The sequence below is a fragment of the Sphaerodactylus townsendi genome, linkage group LG08 (genome assembly GCF_021028975.2).
Source record: "Sphaerodactylus townsendi isolate TG3544 linkage group LG08, MPM_Stown_v2.3, whole genome shotgun sequence".
Lineage (NCBI taxonomy): Eukaryota > Metazoa > Chordata > Lepidosauria > Squamata > Sphaerodactylidae > Sphaerodactylus > Sphaerodactylus townsendi.
In genome coordinates, this window is record NC_059432.1 from 46,099,071 (window position 1) to 46,120,965 (window position 21,895).

At 42.6% G+C, this 21,895-nt stretch overlaps 1 protein-coding gene across 4 annotated transcripts in view; it reads left to right on the forward strand.

The window, feature by feature from the left end:
* FAM53B (family with sequence similarity 53 member B) overlaps positions 1 to 21,895 on the forward strand; it is a 140,798-nt gene that overhangs the window by 39,253 nt on the left and 79,650 nt on the right. For all 4 annotated transcript variants that reach the window (XM_048505743.1, XM_048505745.1, XM_048505742.1 and 1 more), the window contains exon 5: positions 12,734 to 13,512. In XM_048505743.1, coding sequence (XP_048361700.1) covers positions 12,734 to 13,512 — 779 coding nt within the window. The remainder of the gene's footprint in view (positions 1 to 12,733; positions 13,513 to 21,895) is intronic.

A 21,895-nucleotide genomic window follows, 5' to 3' on the forward strand; every position in this document is an offset into this window, starting at 1 on the left:
ACTGGGTGACTGTAGGATTCCATGAAGCATATCCACCTCCCTTGGTGCAGCTGAAAATGCCCCCTCCCCCAATGGAAAGACAAGAAAGTCACAATTCATGGAGGCAAATCCTTCTGCCTATAGAAATGTTCACCGTGACTACATCTGAGATGTTCAAGTCCTCTATCAACCACAAAGCTCTCTCAGCCTGATCTAGCTTAGGGGGCTATTGTGAGGATTAAATGGAAAAGAGGGTACTTGTCCACTACTCTGAGCTCCTTGAAAGAAGAAAAGGACAAAAATGTTGATAAACTGTAATAAAATTGACAGGCACATTCTCCAAACCTGTGTGACACACTGAACATTAAAAATATAAAATTAAGAATTGTATAGTGAACTCTGGATCTCCCATTTTTCTTTATCACAAGTCAACGTAGTTTAGCACTCTACCAAAAAAGAGCAGAAGTTTAAAAGTGCAGTTCCCAACCTTTCAATAATATTTTTCAATTGGGAATTAGTCATTGAGAGTTCAACTTCAGAGAGTTTGCCCCAGGTTCTATGGGTGTGAATATGTAAACATTGTTTCTGAGCAGAGTATTTGCTTGCTTCTTGGAATTAGTTGAGCTGGATTTGATGAGACTGCAATCAAGAAGTATGCATAATTTTCCTGGTACTGTTTTTTCAGTTCTTGCAAGGGGGAATACTTTTTATATAATAATAATCTTCATGAAGTTTATAAAAGGGAAAGGAAGAGAAATTGCAATAGATGCAAAAACTGTCTTCATTTCACTAGAGCAGCTTAGTGGCATTTTCATAACAGAAATATGACCTTTTTGTGGAAATAAGTTTGTTTCTCTGTACTCTCAAAAGACAATATTTTGCTTGCCAATCATGCAGAAATTTCTCATACAATTACAAATATCAAGGGCATCCATACAAATTGTGAGATTTTCACACTTCTGTAAGAACCATGCCCACAGCTAAGATTCAGATTAATCTGAAACTCAGATTCTTTGGAATCTCAACGTTGTTTGGTTCAAAAACAGCTATGAAGTATGCTATGGATTGGGGCCAAGGCTTTAGGGAAGGTTAAAGGAGGGGCCATGACTCAGTGGTAGAGCATCTGCTTGGCATACAGAGGGTCACAGGTTCAAGCCCCAGCATCTCCATTTAAAGATTGGGTAGTAGGTGATGTGAAATACCTCCAACTGAGATCCTGGGGAGCTGATGTCAGTCTGAGTTGATAATACTGACCTTGAGGTCCAATGGTATTTGCTCTCCTGGCAGGCGTCAGCTATGGTGTGGTCAGGCAGTCCATGTTCAGGGCAGGCAAAGGCACGGTTAGGCAGGTCTGAAGTCAAGTAGTCCAGGAGTTGAAGCAGGTGGACAGGCTAGTAACTAAGCAGGAAGCCAAGTGCATGGAGCTTCCCTGTGAAATACATTTGTTGTACGCAGGCAGAGCCAAGGCAAGGCTTATATAGGAGTTCCTTGCTTATGAGGCTAGGACCCTCAAAGACTCAGTCCTCTTCTGATGTTGCTGTTTCTGTCTCATAGAACCTTTTGCCATATCAGACTGCAATGTGGCACTACTTCTTTTATTACCAAGCTGCTATCTCTGCCTTTGTCTTCTTTGTGCAACTGGCTCATCACTTATCTTGTCTGGGGTTGCTTAAGGCTCTCCAACTGCCCTGTATCTGGCTCAGTCTTGGCTGGCAGGGAAGGACATGGCTCTGTTACTTTCAACTCCTCTTGAGTAGTCAGCTCCTGGTCTGTGGGGTTTTCCAACTCTGCATCTCATTCCTCGTCTCCCACAGGGTGGCTCATGACAGCCTTATTCAATATAAGGCAGTTTCATGTATGTTTTCACAATTTACAGCCCTACCCACCAAGGACTGCTTTAAGACTTAGTAGTGAAAAGAGATAGGAACCGGTGTTGTATTGTCTTTCTTCTTTACTGAGAGTAGGAAAACTGTGTGTGTGTGTGTGTGTGTGTGTGTGTATGCATTTGAACAGCACAAGAGTTCCTAGACCAGCTGGTGAGTCTCACATGAGAATATGAGACTGAGAGACAGATTTCTCAGCTGTATTGCTGTAACTGCCCCAACCAGGAGGGATTTGTGATACTCTATTCTCTCTTTGTACATCAGATCAGCACTTATAGCTTCAGACCTGGGAGAGGAAGCATCCATTTCAGTTTGTCTTGATAGGTTGTAAGCTGCAGTTTTCTTTTGATAGCGCTACTGGTGAAGTCAGAGGTTTTTTTGGGGGGAAGCAGATATGTGGCTCCCATGTACATCTTCAAACTGAGTTTCATGTGAGGTAACTAATGGATCCTTGCTGTAGCAGCTATTTTGCTTTCTGAGATTAATTAGTTTATGATGCTGTGATGAGGTAGAGAAACTGAAACTGGAGTCTACCCCCACCCCTTCAACTGGAGGTAGGGGAAAGTGAGAATTCTGAGACACTTGGAGGAGGATTTTGGACTAATAATCTGTTAACACTGTTCCTAATTCATCTGTTCCTGAGTTGGAATGCCTCTTAAAAACAGAATTTCCACCTAGTTCAGTAATTGCTATCTTTATGTAACAGAATATAATACCTGAATGAAATTTGTATTCCATGTATGTTTCTGGCACTCAGCTCTCTCAACTAATTTAGCCATGAAAATCATTGTATCAAATTACTTTTAAGTTCCAGAATGCGTGACAGAGGTGGGTGATGCTGATGATACAGTTTTTGAGTCTCCTAATGGTTGGATCTGACTCTTCTTTGAATTCTTGCACCAAGCAAAACTGCAGTGGGGGTTGCCGGTGTGATCCTGATGGAAAGAGAAGAGATATGTTTGTGTGTGGGAATAGCCACACCCTGACTCTCCTTTTTTGTCTTCTCTCAGATCTTCCTTATATTTTGTATGAGCTCAAACAATGCCAAGTACAGGTTATCCCCACTCCTGAGGGCATCGCTGTGAGGTCTCAGGAACAAAACAGTTTTTCAGATGAAGGAGTGATTCCTTCTCAGGCAGAGGAGCCAGCAGAAACAGCAGGGCCTCTGGCCTTGTTTTTTCTCAGCTCTCCTGTGAAAAGTACTGGTGATCATGAGGTGAAATACCTGATTGTTTTGGTCAGGGAACCCTTACTGTGAAGAAGTAACATTTCTCTCATTCTGTGTTGATTTTTTTCAATCACTGGCTCCCAAAGTTTTGGTATGATAACGGTCAGATCTGGATTTACTGGGCATGGTGACCCATGTTTAAAATATGAAAAATAAAAAGAGAGCATGCACAACTCAATGACACTGCAAAAACATGTGACCCTCTTTTGGGTTGGGACCTACAGGTTGAGAAATACTGTTTCTTATGAATATCTCCCCCTATAGCCAAATAACAGTTAATAACAAAAACTTTCTGGGACATTGATCTGACCATGCTGGGATATATTTGGAAGACAACATTACCACTGAAAAAAGACAGGAAACACTGCACCAAAATGAGTCTAGACCTCAGCTAGGCTGGTGAAGGCACTGAAAGCAGGGCCTCTGAAGATGATCAGGGCTGTTAGGTAGGCTCATAAGGAAATGGGCGGGCCTTCAGGTATGCTGGTCCCAAGCAATATTGGGCCTGGGAGCAAATTGGGAGCCAGTGTGTAGATGGAACAAGAGTGGAGTGGTACAATTTCTATAGCCATTTCCAGTCAACATATTTTTTGGTAATAAAGGGAAGTTGGCAAGCAAATGTGTTCAGTGATGCACCCAGGCTTGACAAAATGGCACATCTGCAGGAACTCTAGGTCAGTTGAACCTTGAAAAGGGTTTGTGCATGCTTTGTGAATGTTCAGTGGTAGTACTGCTAAAACTTATTATATATGTGCTTGTGATTCCAGGCATACAGTGAAGCTGCCAGTCCCTTTAAATTCCAACATGTTCTGGGTATTTATTGTATTATTGATTCAATTATTATTGAATTGGAAAGGCTGTAACTTGTCCTTATCATGTAGGCTCCACATTTAACAATTGTTAACACCCAACTGAAGTGTAACTTACAACCTTAAGAAGAAAAATCAGTACTTCTCTCTTCTATAAAATTTTGGAGTGAGTGTGTTTTTAGCATAGCAGTTTTGTGGTGAAAACGTAAGAATCAGTAAAAAGATTTATTTGCTATATTTTATTCTGAAGAGGCGAGTTGTGTGCTCTCTTCTTTTTAAATTTCCTATTGAAACTTCCTTACAGTAATAATATTTGTTCAATCTTTTTTTTCTTCTGAAACAGGAAAGCAGGAGCTCTGGTGTGGTTTGTGTCATTGCTATTGGCTAATTACTGCCATTAAATTAATTGCACAATGAGAAGCCATATCTCTAATGTAAACAGAGGGGCAATGGAAAGTACAAAATGCTGGCTTCCTTATGTTCTGTGCATACAAACGGTGCATGAGGAAATGAATTAATTTCAGGTGCCTCCCTCAAAAGAGATACATGATAAAATGTTGGCAAAGAGAAGTCAGTGTAGTGTGATACGAACAGCTTTTTTGTTACCCTACTCCACCCTTGTTTCAAAATATTGAAAAACCCATAATTTCTTTTAAGAATCATTGCAATAAATTATGTTATAGGCAAAGATCATAGAAGAGACTTGAGCTGAAGGATTATGTGTTAAAAGCAACTTTAAAAATATATAGGTGCACATTTCTGCTGCCATAGTTAACGTTTATATGACTGTTTTAATTACTAGTGCTTGGCTTTTTTTGGGGGGGGGTTGGAAATTAACAAACACAATAGATAAAATGTGCCCCATATGAGCCAAAGAACCCATTTATATTTGCAACAGCTTTAATTGCAAGTTCTAATTTTGTAGCTGTGGAGGTAAAACAAAAATTACAGCTGTTTTCCTGTCATTCCAAATAGATTTGCCTGTATCTGTCCTTAAAGGCTGCTTCTGTGTGTGCAGCAATCATTGCATGACAGGGGCTGGTTTGCCAGGTATGACTTCTCAGGAATTTTCCAGACAGCCTTTTCCCCATGGAGATGCCACACAGTTAAGAGCAGAACAGAGTAAAAAATCATCGATGGCTACCTAGGACATCACTATGGAGGATCAGGTTTTTTCTTTTTCTGCATCAGCAAACAACAAATGTTTATCTCTTTCCTTCTTTGGTGTAAACATTTCTATTGTTTTGGAAAAACCCTCAAGGTGGTGATGGAATTAACAAATGAAAGCTTTACATTAGAGTAGCAAAATGTGCTTGCACCTCGGCTGTACGGCACTGAAGTTGGATTTCATAGGTTCAGGAGATCATAATCGGAGGCTGATTCTGCATGGGCCAAAAACAGCAGTATGAAAATGGTGTGAAAACAGTATAACCCTTTTGCACCATTTTAAACCCTTTTACACCATTTTCACACTGCTGTTTTTGGCCCATGCAGAATCAGCTGGAGTCTCCCATATTTCTTTCCTTTTTTGTCTTTAATGCTCAGAGCAGCACGGAAATGTAGATTCCAATTTACTTAAGGAAGTACTGGGAAAGTACTTTGTTTCAGTGTGGTACCTTTTTGATTTTGGCTACAGGACGAATAGTAGCTCTGGGTAAAAGGTAAAGGTAGTCCTCTGTGCAAGCACCAGGTCATTCCTGACCCGATGTGGGGTGATGTCACATCACAATGATTTCTAGGCAGACAATGTTTACGGGGTGGTGTGCCATTGCCTTCCCCAGCCATCTACACTTTAGCAAGCTGGATATTCATTTTATTGATCTCGGATGTATGGAAGGCTGAGTGAATGTTGAGTCGGCTACCTGGAACCAAATTCCATTGGGATCGAACTCTGATCATGAGCAGAGCCTAGACTGTAGTACTGCCACTTACCACTCTGTGCCACAAGGCTCTGTGGGGAGGGAAAAGGAGTGAGTTAGATATGGAAAATGGTGTGTGGAAATGGTACATGGGAGGAAAAGATTAAAAACCCTTCCTCCTTACCACTTCCTTGTTCTGCTTTGGGTTTGTTCTCTCCCCCACTCCAGCTATGTAATTAATCTAGCTATGAAAGATAGCATCTCAGTTGGGCCTGTCATCCACTTAATGCACTGTGATTTCTTCAGTTGTTGCTTACTGTAGTTCAGAAATGCTTCAGTAGTTTTCCACCAGCAGAAAGGAAGACAGCCTGGAAACCGATAATCAGTGTTATTCAAATGCTGCTTGCTAGAACATCTCCTCAATCATCTGCTCCCCCAAGGTTTCTGTCGGCACAGCTGAAAATATTTCACAGCCACTCCTGAAAAATATTTTCCATCTGGAGAAATTACCAGTGGAATATCTGAGTTCCTTGGCCACCATGTTTGTTGACACTACCTGAGCTGGCTTCATTTCTCAAACATCCGCCAGTCACAAGCTGTGTGTGCTGGCAGAGGATTAGTGAGCAAGAATGGCACCTCTTCCGCAGCCATTGTCCAAGCCAGAGAGTTGTAGCTGATCCCTGTGCAGAGTTAGACATGCCTAAGCTCATTGAATGAAATGGGTTTAGGCCTGCCTAAAACTGCAAAAAGGTGGGATGTTTGTTAAAAGGCATACCAGTAATTTACGTCATCAGAATTGGCAGTGGATGTGTACTGATGGCCACAACACCACCTAGCACTGCTTGCTCGTGTCTGGACTTGGCATGGCTTTTCAAGGGCAGGAGGCTACTGTTGCCATAATTACTGGCTGGCTTCATTTCAAGTTGTTGGCATGCCTCATCTTGCTCCAGAGGCCTATTGTTGTTTGTAGTGGTTATGGATGGTTTTTGACTGAAAGAAGAATACCGCAGATCACATGTTAGGAGGGAGACTTGTACCACACAGGGGAAAAAAATAAATTAAAAGCCTGAGAGGAAGCTGTAGAAATTGGGAGAAGGGAAGGGGTTCAATTTCAGCAGCTTGTGAGAATAGAGGCTAGAAGGGCAAAGATAGCAGTTTGAAGAGGCTTCTTTCATCTGGGTTGCTTTCTGACCTGATTATTATTACAATGTAGAACTAATAATGGTAATTTTCTTAAAGGAACCGTTCTCAAATCCTGCTCTCTTGGTCTGTTATATCTATCTCGTACTGAATAACATGTTATTCAGACTTTCAGATATGGCTGGGCCATATTTCATGCATAAGCAATTTCAGTTCCAACCTTCTGTTTGTTTATTTTTTTTGTCTCCTAAGAGAGAAGGGGGGAGGGAACAATACTCCCTGGTGACAAAAATAGCACAGAAGCCTGTATCTTTCTCCTCTAGCTTGTCATGGTTTGGTACTTAGCAAAGCTAGTGTCAGCGGGTTTAAACCAGTAAGTGTTAGGAGCTGTCAACCACAGCAGAGGAAGGTGAGACGTAGAAAAATGTTCACAGCGTTTTTGACATGTCAGAACGCACCATTTGCTATCAGAACAAGCGAGATAAGGGTTGAAAGGGGCACCTTAGGTTTCAAGTTATCATATCTATATACGATTTTTAATCCACAGGTTGCTTGGGACCCACTAGGTATAATAGTATGTTTACTTCAAATGCTGTTTCATCTGCAAGGAAAACAAAGTAATTGTAGGTTAAATTTTAAAACTTACAATATGTAACTTTGGTGATGTTAAAACATCACAACAACCTTTTCTAAATTATCCAGCATTCCTGTCTTGCCTTCCTGCATACAACTAATGAAACCAGAGGTAATTAAGAAGGTCACATAGATTCTCCATGATCCTCCCCTCTACTTTGCCCTGGGCTTTTTTGTTTGTTGTTGAGTGTTAATTTTAAATTTGCATATATTTAAATTAATTAGGATATCCAAATGGCTTAATTGTGGATTTGCTTTACTGGTTTTGGGCTATCAGTTTTAATAAGCTACAATGGCTTTAGCATTCTTTGTTTTTATGCTGTATAATAATAATAATAAAAATTGTACTTGCCATTTTTGTTTTGTTTTTGATATTTATCCTTTAATGCAAAAGCCATTAATGCAACAAAAGACAAATAGAAAAAATAAAAAGAGATTGAAAACCCATAAGCGTGCATAAAGCATGCAGAATCAATGGTAGTCTTTTAACAGAGTAATAAAATGGCATTTATTTCAAGAATACCATTACCCAACATATACTTTGGGGGATAATAGAAGTGTTTCTTACGAGCGGTGAAAGGATATCAAGCAGTAAGAAACATAGGAATCTTTTAGTTGTCCCTTTGGAGCTCTAATGGGACATTATCTTTGGCTTAATAATTTCCCTTACCTTGGAAAATCAGTCTTCTTTCAGTGGTTGTTTGGGAAACTTCTGCAGCTGCACTACCCACATCTTTGTTGCCATTCCTAGACTCTGGCCATTTCTGCATGGTGGCAGAAGCAGCTGTCCGCCGGGATCGTTCGCACGGTCTTGTGCTGGTGGCCCCAAAGCTGCAGCGAACCGCAGAAACGGCTCCACATAGAGTCGCGTGCAGTCTGCGTCTTTTGTTTACCTTGTTGTCCCTCCGAGGCGCCAGAGGGAGGAAGGGATATGCCCATGCTGCCCTCTGATTCACGGGGGTTGGAGTGCAGCGTGGGCATGTCCCTTCTCCCTCCGGAGCCTTGGAGGGAGGACAAGGTAAACTGAAAGGTGCACCCTCACGCTGGTGCGCTTCTTTATCAATATGATTTAATAGTTGGTTTTGCCTCCTGTAATATCTGTTCAAGTGGGCAATAGTACTGGTCTGAAGCAACAGAAAAAAGTTTGAGTCCCATGGCACCTTTAAGACCAACAAAGTTTTATTCTTGATAAAAGCTTTCATGTGCATGCACACTTCTTGAGGTAGCTAAAGAAGTGTGCACGCACACAAAGCTTATTTCAAGAATAAAACTTTTGTTGGTTGTAGTGGTGCCACTGGACTCAAACTTTTGAATACTGTAATATAGTTACCTGTCTTGATCCTTTGCGAATGGGGCAGGCAATTTCTCTGTATGTTTCCCCAGTCCGACTGCTGAACAAGGTCATAGTGAAACTGACACAGGACAAAGCCAGGTATATCCTCCTCGCTCCATTTTGGAGCAGGAGGATATAGTTTCCCTCCCTGCTGCCATTGTCACACAACAGGTTCATACATCCTCCTGCCAAGGTGGACCTGCTGACCTTCAGAGACCAGAGACACCCCAAGGTCCATTCCCTGCATCTCCCTGCATCTCACTTCTCAGTTAGAAGCTAAATGGTCAAAAAAGGGGGCCTCGGTGTTATTAGCGTCACATGAGCTGACCACTTTGAAATCCAACCGGGCAAAATGGCAGTGATTTGTCGATTAGACCTCATCTAAAAACCTGAGTCCAGAAACTTGCCCCTTGCAAGAGGTCTCCTGAGCCTAAAGGCTTTAGGTTTGGCCAGCTCCTCTGTAAAAATACATTTGATGGCTATCTTGGCATTCCATGCAGGGGTGGAGTCCAAGTCCCTTTTCTCAAACCTGCATTCTGAGAGATTCCTTAAGAGTCTCAACAACACGTACCCTCCTGTCAAGCCACCATTGCAGAGCCATAGCGAGAGGGAACTGTGCCCGGGGCACATGTGTACCCTGTGCCCCTGCCACGCCCACGCCCCGCACCAGCACGTGCCCGGTGCAAGATGCCTCTCCCTGAGCTCTACGCCACTTCACCATTGCCACTATTGAGCTCATTGTTGGTTCTGGGCCAGTTAATGAAGATCCTTTTGAGTCCATGGCAACTTGGAAGATGGATCTGTTATCCTACAAGACAGCCTTCCTAGTGGCAATTACTTCGACTTGTCAGGTGCGGGACCCCAGAGCTCTGAGGCATGGCCCACCTTTCTTGAAGTTCCATCATGACAAGGTTGTTTTGATGCCCAGCCTACAAATCAAATTATGGATGGCCTATAAATCAAATGATGATGACTGAGTTGGTTTATTTATGTCCAAATAAATTAATAGCATCTAGTAGTCCATCTCTGTTCTGGGAGTCAGTGTTAGTTAATCTTTATTCTTCGTTTGTGTGGGATACACTTTGATGGTAGTCTGGGCAGATCAGCAAAGACAATCCTGCAATTTTTTTTGGATTGGACTATTGGACTATTGAATTGTTGATGCTAGAGATGTTATACAGTCAGGTTAAGCGTAGGGCATTTTCTGTGAAACAAAGGCAATACAATTCATGTTGTATTTTGACCCGTAGTTAACTTTGCAAAGAGCACAAGGGAAAGTAGTAAATAATATAAGCGTTTCTCATGACCATTCTGTTTTGAAACACTTTTCACTTCCAAAGATTTATGGCTGTTTTTGCAAAGTGATGTTGAAATGGAGGGGTATCCTATATCCTCTTGCACAGGCTTAGCAGGGCCTTTTGTAAAATACGACATCTGGACCCTGAGGGTCATGGCAGTTTGCCATTAAAAATTAGCTTCTATTTTTGTTTCTTTTGTCTGGTGCTCTGACCTGAGAATGCTCTGATAGCTGCAGTTAATGTGATGGGGGAAATAAGCAACATCTAAATATAGAGGTAATTGTTAAAGCTATAATTCTTGCTTAGCATTGTGAGACGAAAAGTTACTCAAAATGAAAAGGGTAGCTGCATCTTTCAATTGATTTTGATTGTTGACTGACAACTTTTTGCAGATGTCTGTTGAAGAAGCCAGCAAGAGGCATGTGTGTAGTTAAGGGGCTCCAGAGCCCATAATGTGAACTATATAAATCTGCATATTCAATATTATTACTGGAAATATTTCAGCATTCATTCACTATTGGTTGTTCTAGACTCCTTTGAAGTTTCTTCTGATGAATAGTCTGCTTGTTTTCCAAAGTCAGTAGCTACATGTCTTCACTAGTTCAGACCTGATCACATGAAAATCTAATGAAAGTGTTTGTGTGTGAAATGCTACCAACTCATACTGAACTTATGGTGACCTCCTCAAGGGGATTTCCGGGCAAGTGAGAAGCAGAAATAGTTTGCCCATTGCTTTTATCTGCTGAGTCTTCCTTGGTGGTCTCCCTTCTGAGTCCTGACCCTGCTTAGTTTCTAAGATCTGATGAGTTTGGGCTATATCGTGCTGCCTTCCTCCTAAAAAATTTAATAGCCACAATCAAATATACTATTTGTGTGTGTGACTGCAACCCGAGTGATAAAGAAATAGCTGCCAGTGATAGTGTATTATTTTCTTGCTTACACAGCTGAGCATAAATATGTCAGTGCACATCCCCAGCAAGTAGCCACTGCTGATTCTCTAAGGCCGTTTCCGCATGGCAGCGAAGATGCTGGGACCGTCCGAGCGGCGCAGGAAGTGTGTGTTGGTAGCATTTCACACAGGAAGATGCTGGGACCGTCCGAGCGGCGCAGGGCAGGGGGGCGTGTCCCCAGGCCTCAGCGACGCGCCGGAGGCCCAGGGACAAGGTGAGTGCCGGGTCGGGGAGGCGCCGTGAAGCTGCTGCCGTTCGCTCGGCAGCGGCTTCACGGCGGCGTAATCCAAAAAGAACGCTTCTTAGCGTTCTCGGAATACGCCGGCTGCGGGCCAGCCGCCCGTGCGAATGGCAGCCTGGAGACGGCGTTTTTACCGTCTCCAGGCCGTCATTTTCCGCCCGTGCGGAAACGGCCTAAGTGTTTCAGGCCTGCAGTCTTCTTTCAGTTCAGAGTTTCAGGAGGATTTTACTCTGCTAGCATCATGATGTTGGTATGGACTCAAACAACTCATCCTTCTATTTGCTTTCATACAGGAATACAATGTAGTTGTTTTTGTTTCCTATAATTTCTATCACTTATTTACTTCAGTTATAGTTTGTCTTCCTCATAGAACACTCAAAATAGATTACAAAAATTAAAAGCCAACACTAACAACATTAAAAACCATTTAAAACTTTCAACAATTAAACCATTTGAACTACGAAAAAAAATCCATTTCATAGAAATGCCTTATTAAAAAGTTCCATTCTGCACATTTTGTCAAATGATACTAGTGTGGGAACTTCCTGATCTGGTCAAGAAGGCTGTTGGTCCAGGTGAAGGCCATAATAAAGGATCCTTGAATATGGACAGCAACTAATATGGAATATGGGCAGCAACTAATATATTTTCAGGCCATCCTATATTCTTAATAGATGTAGAATAAAATAGAACACCTTAGCAATAGCCTGGAGCTTAAGAGTGCAATCCTGGACAAAGTTACACCCTTCTAAACCCATTCACTTAAATTGATTTAGAATAGTGTGACTTTGGTTAGGATTGCACTGTAAAATTGTTGTGTTCTTCTTCACCTGCAGTTTGGAGCAAGCAGGCCTGAGTAGGAAATAAGAAAAGCTGTCCCACAGACAAAAATGCTTGGAATTTTTCATAGTTTCAAAGAGCTGCAAGTGTGAACTACAGCTGGGCACTATACAACAAACAATCGGCATCCATTTATATAGTATGAATAGTTTTAAAGAGTAATTGTTACTATTTAACATTTATTTATCAACAATGCTGTTATCTTTTTGGTGTCCTTGCCAGACTTTTCATGTTTGTGTTAACAATTTAGCCTTTTAATTATTATTAAAGGTTCTCAGATAGTTGTACTGTTGAGTTCTGTATTTTTTAAAAGTTATTTTTGGTAAACAGAAAGGTGTAAATGCACATATTATTTGCTCTTAAATACAACTGCTGCTCCTGTTGATCAGATACCTCAAGTCCTCTCTCCCTCCATTTTAAATCAATTTCTTGCCAATACAGATTCTAAAGATTCACTAACGTATAGTGTTTTTATAGCAAGTGAACCATATCATTAACCACTGCTAATGAATGTATGTCATTCTATCATTTCCCAACCAGAAAATGACAGATGGAGAGACCTCAGCAGGAAATGTCCCCTTCAGATCGAGCAGCAAAGCACCAACATTTGGGACTGCCTTTCTGACAAAAGTGAAGAAAGCCCCATATGGCAGAAGCAAGCAGCTAGCGCATGCTCAGTGACCAGCTTGATCAAAGACCTTAGTCTCAGTGACCGGAATGGTAACCCATCAGCACCACCCAGCAAACGCCAGTGTAGGTCACTCTCTTTTTCTGATGAGATGTCTAGCTGCAGGGCTTCATGGAGGCCTATCGGATCGAAGGTCTGGACTCCAGTAGAGAAGAGACGGTGTTATAGCGGGGGAAGTGTCCAGCGCTACTCCAATGGATTTTCAACCATGCAAAGGAGTTCAAGCTTCAGCCTTCCTTCCAGGTCAAACACTCTTTCCTCTTCCTATGACCAGTCTGGATTTAGCAACAGATTTGGATGTCAGCCATGCCAAGGGATGAGGAGGTCAGCCACTTATGGACAGACAAGTGATATCTGGGGCAACGATTACAGCTCTGTAGAGAGTGGCAGGGTTGATATTCAAAGGTCGCTCTCTTGTTCCCATGATCAGATATCCTTTTCGGAATATTGTCTGCCCTCAGCAAACAGCACACCTGCCTCAACGCCAGAGATGACGAGACGCTCCAATGGGCTTTCCCGAAGCCGGTCTCAGCCATGTGTCCTTAATGATAAGAAAGTTGGAGTTAAACGACGACGGCCTGAAGAGGTTAAGGAGCAAAGACCTTCACTGGACCTTGCCAAGATGACCCAGGTAAGGGATGATTACACCACAGATGAATCTCACAGCTGGGCTAGACAGAACCCACAAGGCATTTATTTTCATACAGGCAATGCGTACCCTCTGAACAAAAACTTGACCTAGTAGGAATGTGTAGTACTAATAGAACCACAAATCCAATTATTTGTTTACCTCATTGAATTCTATCTTCTATTTTAGGTACTATTTGCTGCTTCCTTTTGTCAGCGGAAGACTGATTCATATTCTAACAAACATGACATTAATGATGCCATATCTTCCCCATCCTGTTTTCACTTGTAGAACTCAGATGGCATAATCCATTTCAAGAAGATTTTGTTTTCTGAAACCATCTTCCTTGCCATAGGGTTGGATCCAGCCGGATTTCTCTGTCTCTCTGTCTCTGTCTCTTCCAGTTCTCCTCCTCACTACAGACCCAGTCTCACATCACCTTTATCCATGCAGTCCCATGGTGGTCCTCCCATTTTCACTAGCAGAAAACCCCTGTCTTAAGAGTCAAATAACTTAATTTCACACTGATAAGCATTATTAAAATGAAATTGTTTTTTTTCCTAAATAGGAGAATATGTTTGAGGTAGCAGGGTTTGTCTGAAAAACCTAAACTCATGTATGAAAATGCAGAAGGTACTTTTGAACACAAGTTGTGGAAAGCTGTGGGAAACCTCAGTGGTTCTTAGTGCTTGTTGCATTTCTGTTTAAATCCAAACTGGGGACTACGCACAGTGCAGACTTCAACCAGTGGTTGACTTCTGTAATTTTCCACTTTGTTATCATGTTTCATTTTCTATTGCAAAATAGAGCAAAACTTTCCTCTTCAGTCAGGAATCCAAAGTGTGAGGAGATAAGAGATCTGAAGTGTGTATCAAAAGGGATGATTTGGTTCCATGAGCTGTTAACTTTCCATACCTGTTTGGGAGATCAGCAGCTTTGTGAAGTGTGACACACATAATTAAACTGCAAGGACACTTGAAAGAGCAGTACTCCAAACCAGCTTCATCTTCTTATCTATTAAGGGAAGTTTTATGAGTCAGCATTTCTACTGTCAATAATTTACAAGCAAATGCTTGATCACATAATGTCGCCTTTGTGCAGGACAGAGATAAAGTGGGTTTAAAAATCTGATAGATCTGATAGGCTGGTAACCGTGTTTTCTCAGCGTAATTTCAGTTTTTGTTCATTGTCATCTACAGATCAAAAAATCTTCAAATACTTAACTCTTGTGACTGGAACTTTCTACAAACCTGAAAAGGGCCCCAGGTTTGCAGAAAAAACATGAACTCTAAAATGAATAAACAAATGAATAAATACATGGGGTTGTTTGTTGTTTTAGAAAAAAATCATAAATGAAAAAGAATATTTAAACATTGGATTTCCACAGTGGCTATTGCAAGGTAACAACAGATTTCAGACTTGGTACTATCAGTAAAAGTAAGGGGGAACGAGGCAGGATCCTTTCCAGGCCTGTTATGGCTTTTGAAGGAAGACTCATTGGGGTCAGACCTAACGCCCCTTTTCTTGCTTCCTTCTCTCCTTCTAGGAATGTCAGCTTCAAGGTAGCGCTGGAGATCTCCTGGGATCACAACTGATCTCCCAGCTACAGAGATCAGTTCCCCCCTTAGGGTTGTTAGCTCCAGTTTGAAAAATTGGGTAATTCTTTGAAATTTGGGGGTAGTGCCTGCGGGGGTGGGGGCAAGCAACCTCAATGGAATATGCCATGCTGGCAGGGGCTGATGGGATTTATAGTCCATGAACATCTGGAGAGCCACAGGTTGCATACCCCTGCATATGTTCTCTAAAGCAGCCATTTTCGTCAGGGGAACTGATATCTGTGATCTGGACAGCAGTTGTAATTCTCCAGTAGACGTAGGAAGTCTCTGATGGGTATTCCTGTGCTCTGCTACCACGAGGCAGGATCTTTTAAAATTATTGCTTCCTGTTGACCCCTTGTCAGGGTTAAGTCCCCAGTTGACTTCTTGCCTGTGCAGGAGTGCAAGGCTTTTTTCAGAGCTCCTCAACATCACATCAGGACTCTAGGTTTTTTAACTTCCCTTATCATTTATCCCAGTGTATGTGTGTTACTCTTTTCCCGCTTCCCTTTCTCTTTCCCCTTCCCTGTTCAACTGGTGTATTCCCGTTGCTACGGTAACCACAGGGTCCTCAGGCACCTCTCAGTGAGGAGAGGAACGAGCGCCATATTGAGGCGCCGCCCAGCGTTTTATGGCACGCAGAGCTAGCGGCTCATCGACGCCTCAGCCAATCGCTTTTTGGCGCGATAGTTATATCAACGCGACGGCACTTCAGAGAGGCGCCATTTTGAACGCTGCTTTTTTTGCTGCAAGAACCCCACACTCCGCAAAAGGGGTTGCAGACTGAGGCGATTCAACTCAGCAGCACTATAGTGGGCTGCAAGAATGGCAGACGGCCGTTTCTCTCCTGAGAGGGAAACTTACGCACGTACAGCGGCAGAGTGAACTCGAGCCTCTACTGCCAGAGCTTCCTCCTCTCAGTCAGAGATGGGCAGGAACGCTCCATTAGAAGCCGCAGCCTCTCAGTCCAGCCGTCAGTTGCCCAAATCTGGGCACTCTAAATCGACGGACCAACAACCCCAACTGCACAAAGGCTCTGTCCCAAAATGCGGGGGGGGGGGGGGCTGTCGCCACCCATGGGCGAAAAGCGACAACGAAACACAAGCACATTGAGACTGAAGTGCAGCAGACGCCTGAATCACGGCAAGTAACTGTGCCAGAGAACTGATATCTGTGATCTGGACAGCAGTTGTAATTCTGAGTGACCTCCAGTCCCCCACCTGGAGGTTGGGAACCCTAGTTCCCATGGAGAAAATTACTGTTTTGGAGGGTGGAGTCTATGGCATCATATCCTTCTGAGGTCCCTCCTCTCCTCAAACCCCACCTTCCCCAGGTATTTCCTAACCTAGAGTTGGCAATCCTATCTCTTCCCATCAAACAGCCAACCTACCAGTATGTACCCCTGTTTTAAGCTTTCTCCCTGCTCCAGCTGCCTCTACCTAGGAAAACAGTAGCCCACTTGTGTTGTGCCGGCCACTGGGCCAGGCCAACTTGAATCAGGGGATTCGGGGGGTGGGGGGGTGATTACCTTCCTTTCCCAGTATCCCTCTCCAGACTATTTCTTCATGCTCTCCCTCTGGCAATCCCCATATCCTCTCCCCTTCCCCTGCCTCATTCTTTCATCAACCATTCACCAACCTACCTTTTATCTACTTCCTATCTCAGGTATATTTATTTATTTACATTCTTTTTTAACATCAGCTTTCTTCACAGTGAGGACCAAAGCAGCTTACATCATTTTCCTCTCTTCCTTTTTATCTACATAACAACCCTGTAAGGTAGGCTGGGATGAAAGTGACTGGTCCAAAATCACCTGGGGGGTTTCCACAGGCCCTACTCTGAAGCTCTGTTACACCATGCTGACTTTCATAGGTGGCTGCTGTTGAACAATAGCAAGCAACCAGGCCTACTTGAGTTATACAAGGCAGGTGGTATTACATCCCGCAGATGTTGTTTCCAGCCCTAGGGTTTCAAACTTCCAGAAGGGACCTGGCAATACCCCAAAGTTACAACTGAGTTTCAGATGACAGATATCTTCATCCCTGGACAAAATGGTTGCTAGAGGATAGGCTCCATCTATATATATAAAAATCTATCAGTTCGTTTTTCTGCTGACAGGTAATCTCCCAAACTACTGGACAGATTGCTTTGAAATTTTCACACATCGCATTCACGTGTGGCCAGGTTTTCGTACTGTTTCCACACCTCCTGTTGTGTACATGTCACAACTGTGCCAGTTATTGTGTACATGCTACACATGTGACAGTTGGAACCACAGTTCTGTTCCGCAACAGCGCCATCTGCTGGCCGTCAAAGCAACACCCTCTGATACAAGGGAACCAACCATGCCTTCCTTGAAAACCACTGCCTTATGGAGTGAAAGGGATGGGGCGGGCTATCTGCACATGACCCACCCACCCTAGCGGAGGAAGGGGAAGGTGAGGGAGGGTCCAGGGGTTTGCTGGACCAAACGCTCTGAAATTTGAACACAACGTAGCTCATGCCTCCCAGCGTGTTTTACGCTAGATAATTCGCCTGCAAGGGAAGGGTGTGAAAGGGACAGGATCACCCCACCTGGACATGGCCCACCCACCCTAGCAGAAGAAAGGGAACGTTAGGGAGGGACCTGCAGGGTTGCCATGCAAGGGAACGGGAGAGAGGGAGGGGAGCGAGGGGCCCCTTGCCTCTCCCCTCCCTTGCAATCATTGTGCAATGACAGATGTTTGAACCGTTCGCTTACCCTTTTCTTCCTTTTCCACTTCACCCGACTCAGCCACAGCAAAGTGTGGCTGGGCCCGCTAGTATCATTATATTCAGCTGAGGTTTCCCCAAATCTGCCCTCCTCAGACTACCCTACCATCTCCTGGAATTTCCCAAATGGGAGCTGGCAACCCTAAATGTTGTGGGGGCTTTCAAAAGGGGGAAATGAGATGCTTCCTCACAAGTGTGTGCCTACTCATGAAAATATGATTGCTTTGGTTTTTTTGCACTGACTAGAATTATTTGAGATCCCTTAGCATCTTCCTTAATAAAGGATGCCAAATTAAATGTTCAGGACATTTTTTTAAAAGGTGCTTTTCCTAAGCAGGCACAACTGATTAGTGAAACTGCTCATACTTTATTTCCCCTTACCTCAGCATAATGACTTTTTGGTAGAGGAAACTCATTTATGTATCTGCTGTAAGAATGTGATACGTTACAATACTTTATTGCTAAATGGGTGATTGGATAAGTTCATTTGCTCTTGTGTTTGAGGTAATGCTTTTTCCTTCTCTTGAGAAGTTTGGAAGATAAAAAGGGTAAGAAAATAACATGCTTGGGTAACTTCAGGGGAAAACACAGTATGTTACACTGCACTGCAGTCCCACTTTGAAAATGTGTGTCAGTGAAATTTAATATGCTAAGTTGCTTTTATTGGCTAATAAACTGGATAGGTAGTAAAAACAACCTTATTATATTTTATGAGTCCCCAGTTGAAATCACACAGGATCACTGAAGGCCTTTTCATTTCTTGTACTTGTGGAAACAGTTTAAAATATATAGTAATGCATGTTTGTACCTAAGTATATATAGGTTATTTCATTTGCTCCAGGCTGTTATCCAAGGAAGCGGCAGATGTTTGTAGCAGAAAATGTACAAGGGACCTCTGAGTGAAACAAACCTCTGTGACTGGCTTAACTTTTCATCAGTAGGGCTCCAGGTACATCCAACATTGATCAGGGCAGAATGTGGGAGACTTATAATTGCTACAGAAATGCAGTGCTCTGAAACTTGTGCAAAGGTACATGATTCTGCAAATGTATGCCTCCTGAAGGTACTGTGGCAAAACTGGGAATTGTCATGGCTGGGAATTGGCAGTATTTGTCTTTTATGATGTCGCGGTGTCAGAGCAAATAGGATTTTTGGTATTGTGATGTCATCATATTCACTACTACAGCGGTTCCTTCAAAGGTGTGATCAGGCCATGATTATCCATGTTCTGATTACATCCAGGTTAGGTTGCTGTAAACAAGGGGCTGTTTTTAAAAGTGAACTTGGGTTGGTCCAAAATACAGCAACCAAACTATTGTCAGGGGCTGGATATAGGGATTTTATTACCCCAGTGCTGAAAGATTTGCACTGCTTGCCCATTTGTTTCTGAGCCCCATTCAAAGTGCAAATTCTTGCCTTTTAAAATACTAAATGGCTTGGAGCACAGGTTCTTGAAGGACCGCCTCCTCTCATACTGTTCAGCCTGGTGGTTAAGATCTGCCTCATAAATCCTGCTGTCTGTTCCCTTGCCTTTTGCAGTGAGGCAGGGCTTTTCAGGGCTTTTTCAGTACAGGCACCTCCCTGATGGAATGCCTTCCCTTTTGAGGCTTGCCTGCCACCTATTTCTTTCAGGCACCAGGCTAAAAACGTTTTTGTTCATCCAAGCTTTTGACACTATTTTAGTCTGGATGTTGTTGTTTTAATCTGCCTCTAAATGACAAAGTGAGAGCAAAGCATGACGTAATGGTCAAGAGTGGTTAATCTGGAGAACTGGGTTTGATTCCCCACTCCTCCACATGAAACCTACTGGGTGACCTTGGGCCAGCCACAGTTCTCTCCAAACTCTCTCAGCCCATGCAGAGGCAGGCAATGACAAACCACCTCCAAACGTCACTTGGCTGAGAAACTGTAGGGGTTGCTATAAGTCAGCTGTGACTTGACGGCACTTACCACCACCAAATGAAAGGTGAAGCTGGTATTAACTTGACCATTTAGCTTTGTGAGCCAGCGGCAGAATGGAGATTAGCAGCGTAGTCCGAGGTATGTCCTCTGAAGGCATTTTACTGAGGCAAGAATTATTTTGAAAATCTTGTGAGGTCCTTGGAAAGGACCAGCTGTTGGCATTTGGAAATGTTTGGTTATTTTGACTACTGGTTAAAGTGACAGGATCATATTCTGTTTGAGAGCATACTGTTAGGTCTTTGAATCTTTAGAGTTAGCACTTGTAAACAGCTGATTTTCAGCACTTGAAGACATCTGGGCTGTTGGGTTTTTTAACTACTGATTAAAACTGCAAGACCACATTTAATGCAGAAATGTTTCCTGGACCAATGGAGTATGTTGCCAGGTTTGTGAATGTTTTGAGTGCCTTATGGTCATATGGAACACTGTTGCCAACTTTCCTTTGTGAGCTGTATCACTATGTTCATTTTTTAAAGATTGGAAGGAAACTTTGTTGCCATTATGATAATCTATAGAGTAATTTGTACATAATACACCTATGCTGTTATTGGCTTTAAGAGTTTAGGCTTTATTGTGTGGAGATTGTAGTCTATTCACATAGGATTATATACTGAAGAAGTAATTTTATGTGGGGTTTTTTTGGTTCTTTTTCCCCTTGATGGTAAATGTGGTGTTTGCACCAGTTCGCAATACTTGTTGGTTGTGAAAATTCATATGTTCAGCATAGTTCAACTGCTATGGGCCAAGTCATATGTTGTACTTTTGCAGTGCAATCATGAGCATGTATTCTACCTAGTAAACGTGTTTAAGATAGTAGCCTTAATAAAACAAAACTAGATGTAGCAAAAGAGCTTGGTGACAAATTTCCCTACAGATAGTTTGTGTGTGTTTTAATGACTTGCAGATACAGAGAGGAACGAAAGCGAGTAGAGGGAAGGGAATGCTTGACTGCCAACCAGCTGTTCCAATAAATGCTGTCTCCTCCCAAATCCTTTCCCAGTCATGGGGGAAAGAATATCTTTTCCACTGAAGGAAAAAAGTAGCCAATTTTGACTGGAAAAATTGGACTGAGGGCAAATTGTTAAGTGCTCTCCCCAGGTCTCTAAGCAAATTCACAGCATCTGTAGATGAAATGAATATGTGGAGAGTCTAAGAGTATGAAACGCTGAAGGTGAAAGCAAACTCCTTCTCACCAGCCAAAAGAAAATTTGTGTTATAACCATTAACCTGCTGGATTTCTTCTCATTATATTCTCGGGCAGCACAAGTAAATAATTGTTTTATTAATTTATTTTATTCATTTATTTGGGTATTTCTGTGCTGCTTGTTTCCCTGAAGGGACCCAAAGCACTTAAATAACTTTCTAAAATACAAAATAACTAATGTAATGTAAATTAATACAGTTTAATTAAAGAAAACAAATTAAATGGAAACGAACAAATGCATCCTGGAGAAGTCTTAATTCACTCAGCTGACTCAAGAAGGCCCTGCGAGTCAGACCATGGGCTAAAAACCGAAGGATTCCCACAAACCCAGGCTAGATGATATTTAAAGGCGGTGAACAAGCTAGCAGGATCTTTCCAGCTTTGTCCCCTAAACATCCCCCAAATTACACTTCCGTTCCCTAATCATCTGAGAGTCTTGATAGTCTGACTTCTTAGATATTATTCCCACATTGTCCTTGAAACTGCCAGACAGGTAGAAAGCACTGTGTGCCATTCTAGTGATGGGCTATGTAACATATACTTAGGCACATTCAGGAAATAGAATGTTGAGAGCCCAAAGAGTTAACATAGAACCCCACGTGATTGGCTAGAAAGAACTGTGGAACATTCTTAGCCAGAGCCTTGAGAGTTTTGAGGGGAGAACTGATTTGAATGCCAGAGTGAATGGTTGTTCTGTTATGGCTCCATTCTCTGGAGGCAGAGGGCCAGTTCTAAGTGAGTTGAACCACTCTGATTGACAGGAAGGACAGATTTAAGCTAGGGAATCTGTGCCATGGTCCTGGAGTTAACAGTAAAACGGTAACACTGATTAATCACACTGGTGGCTTGATTTTCTCTGAGGAGAACCCACCCA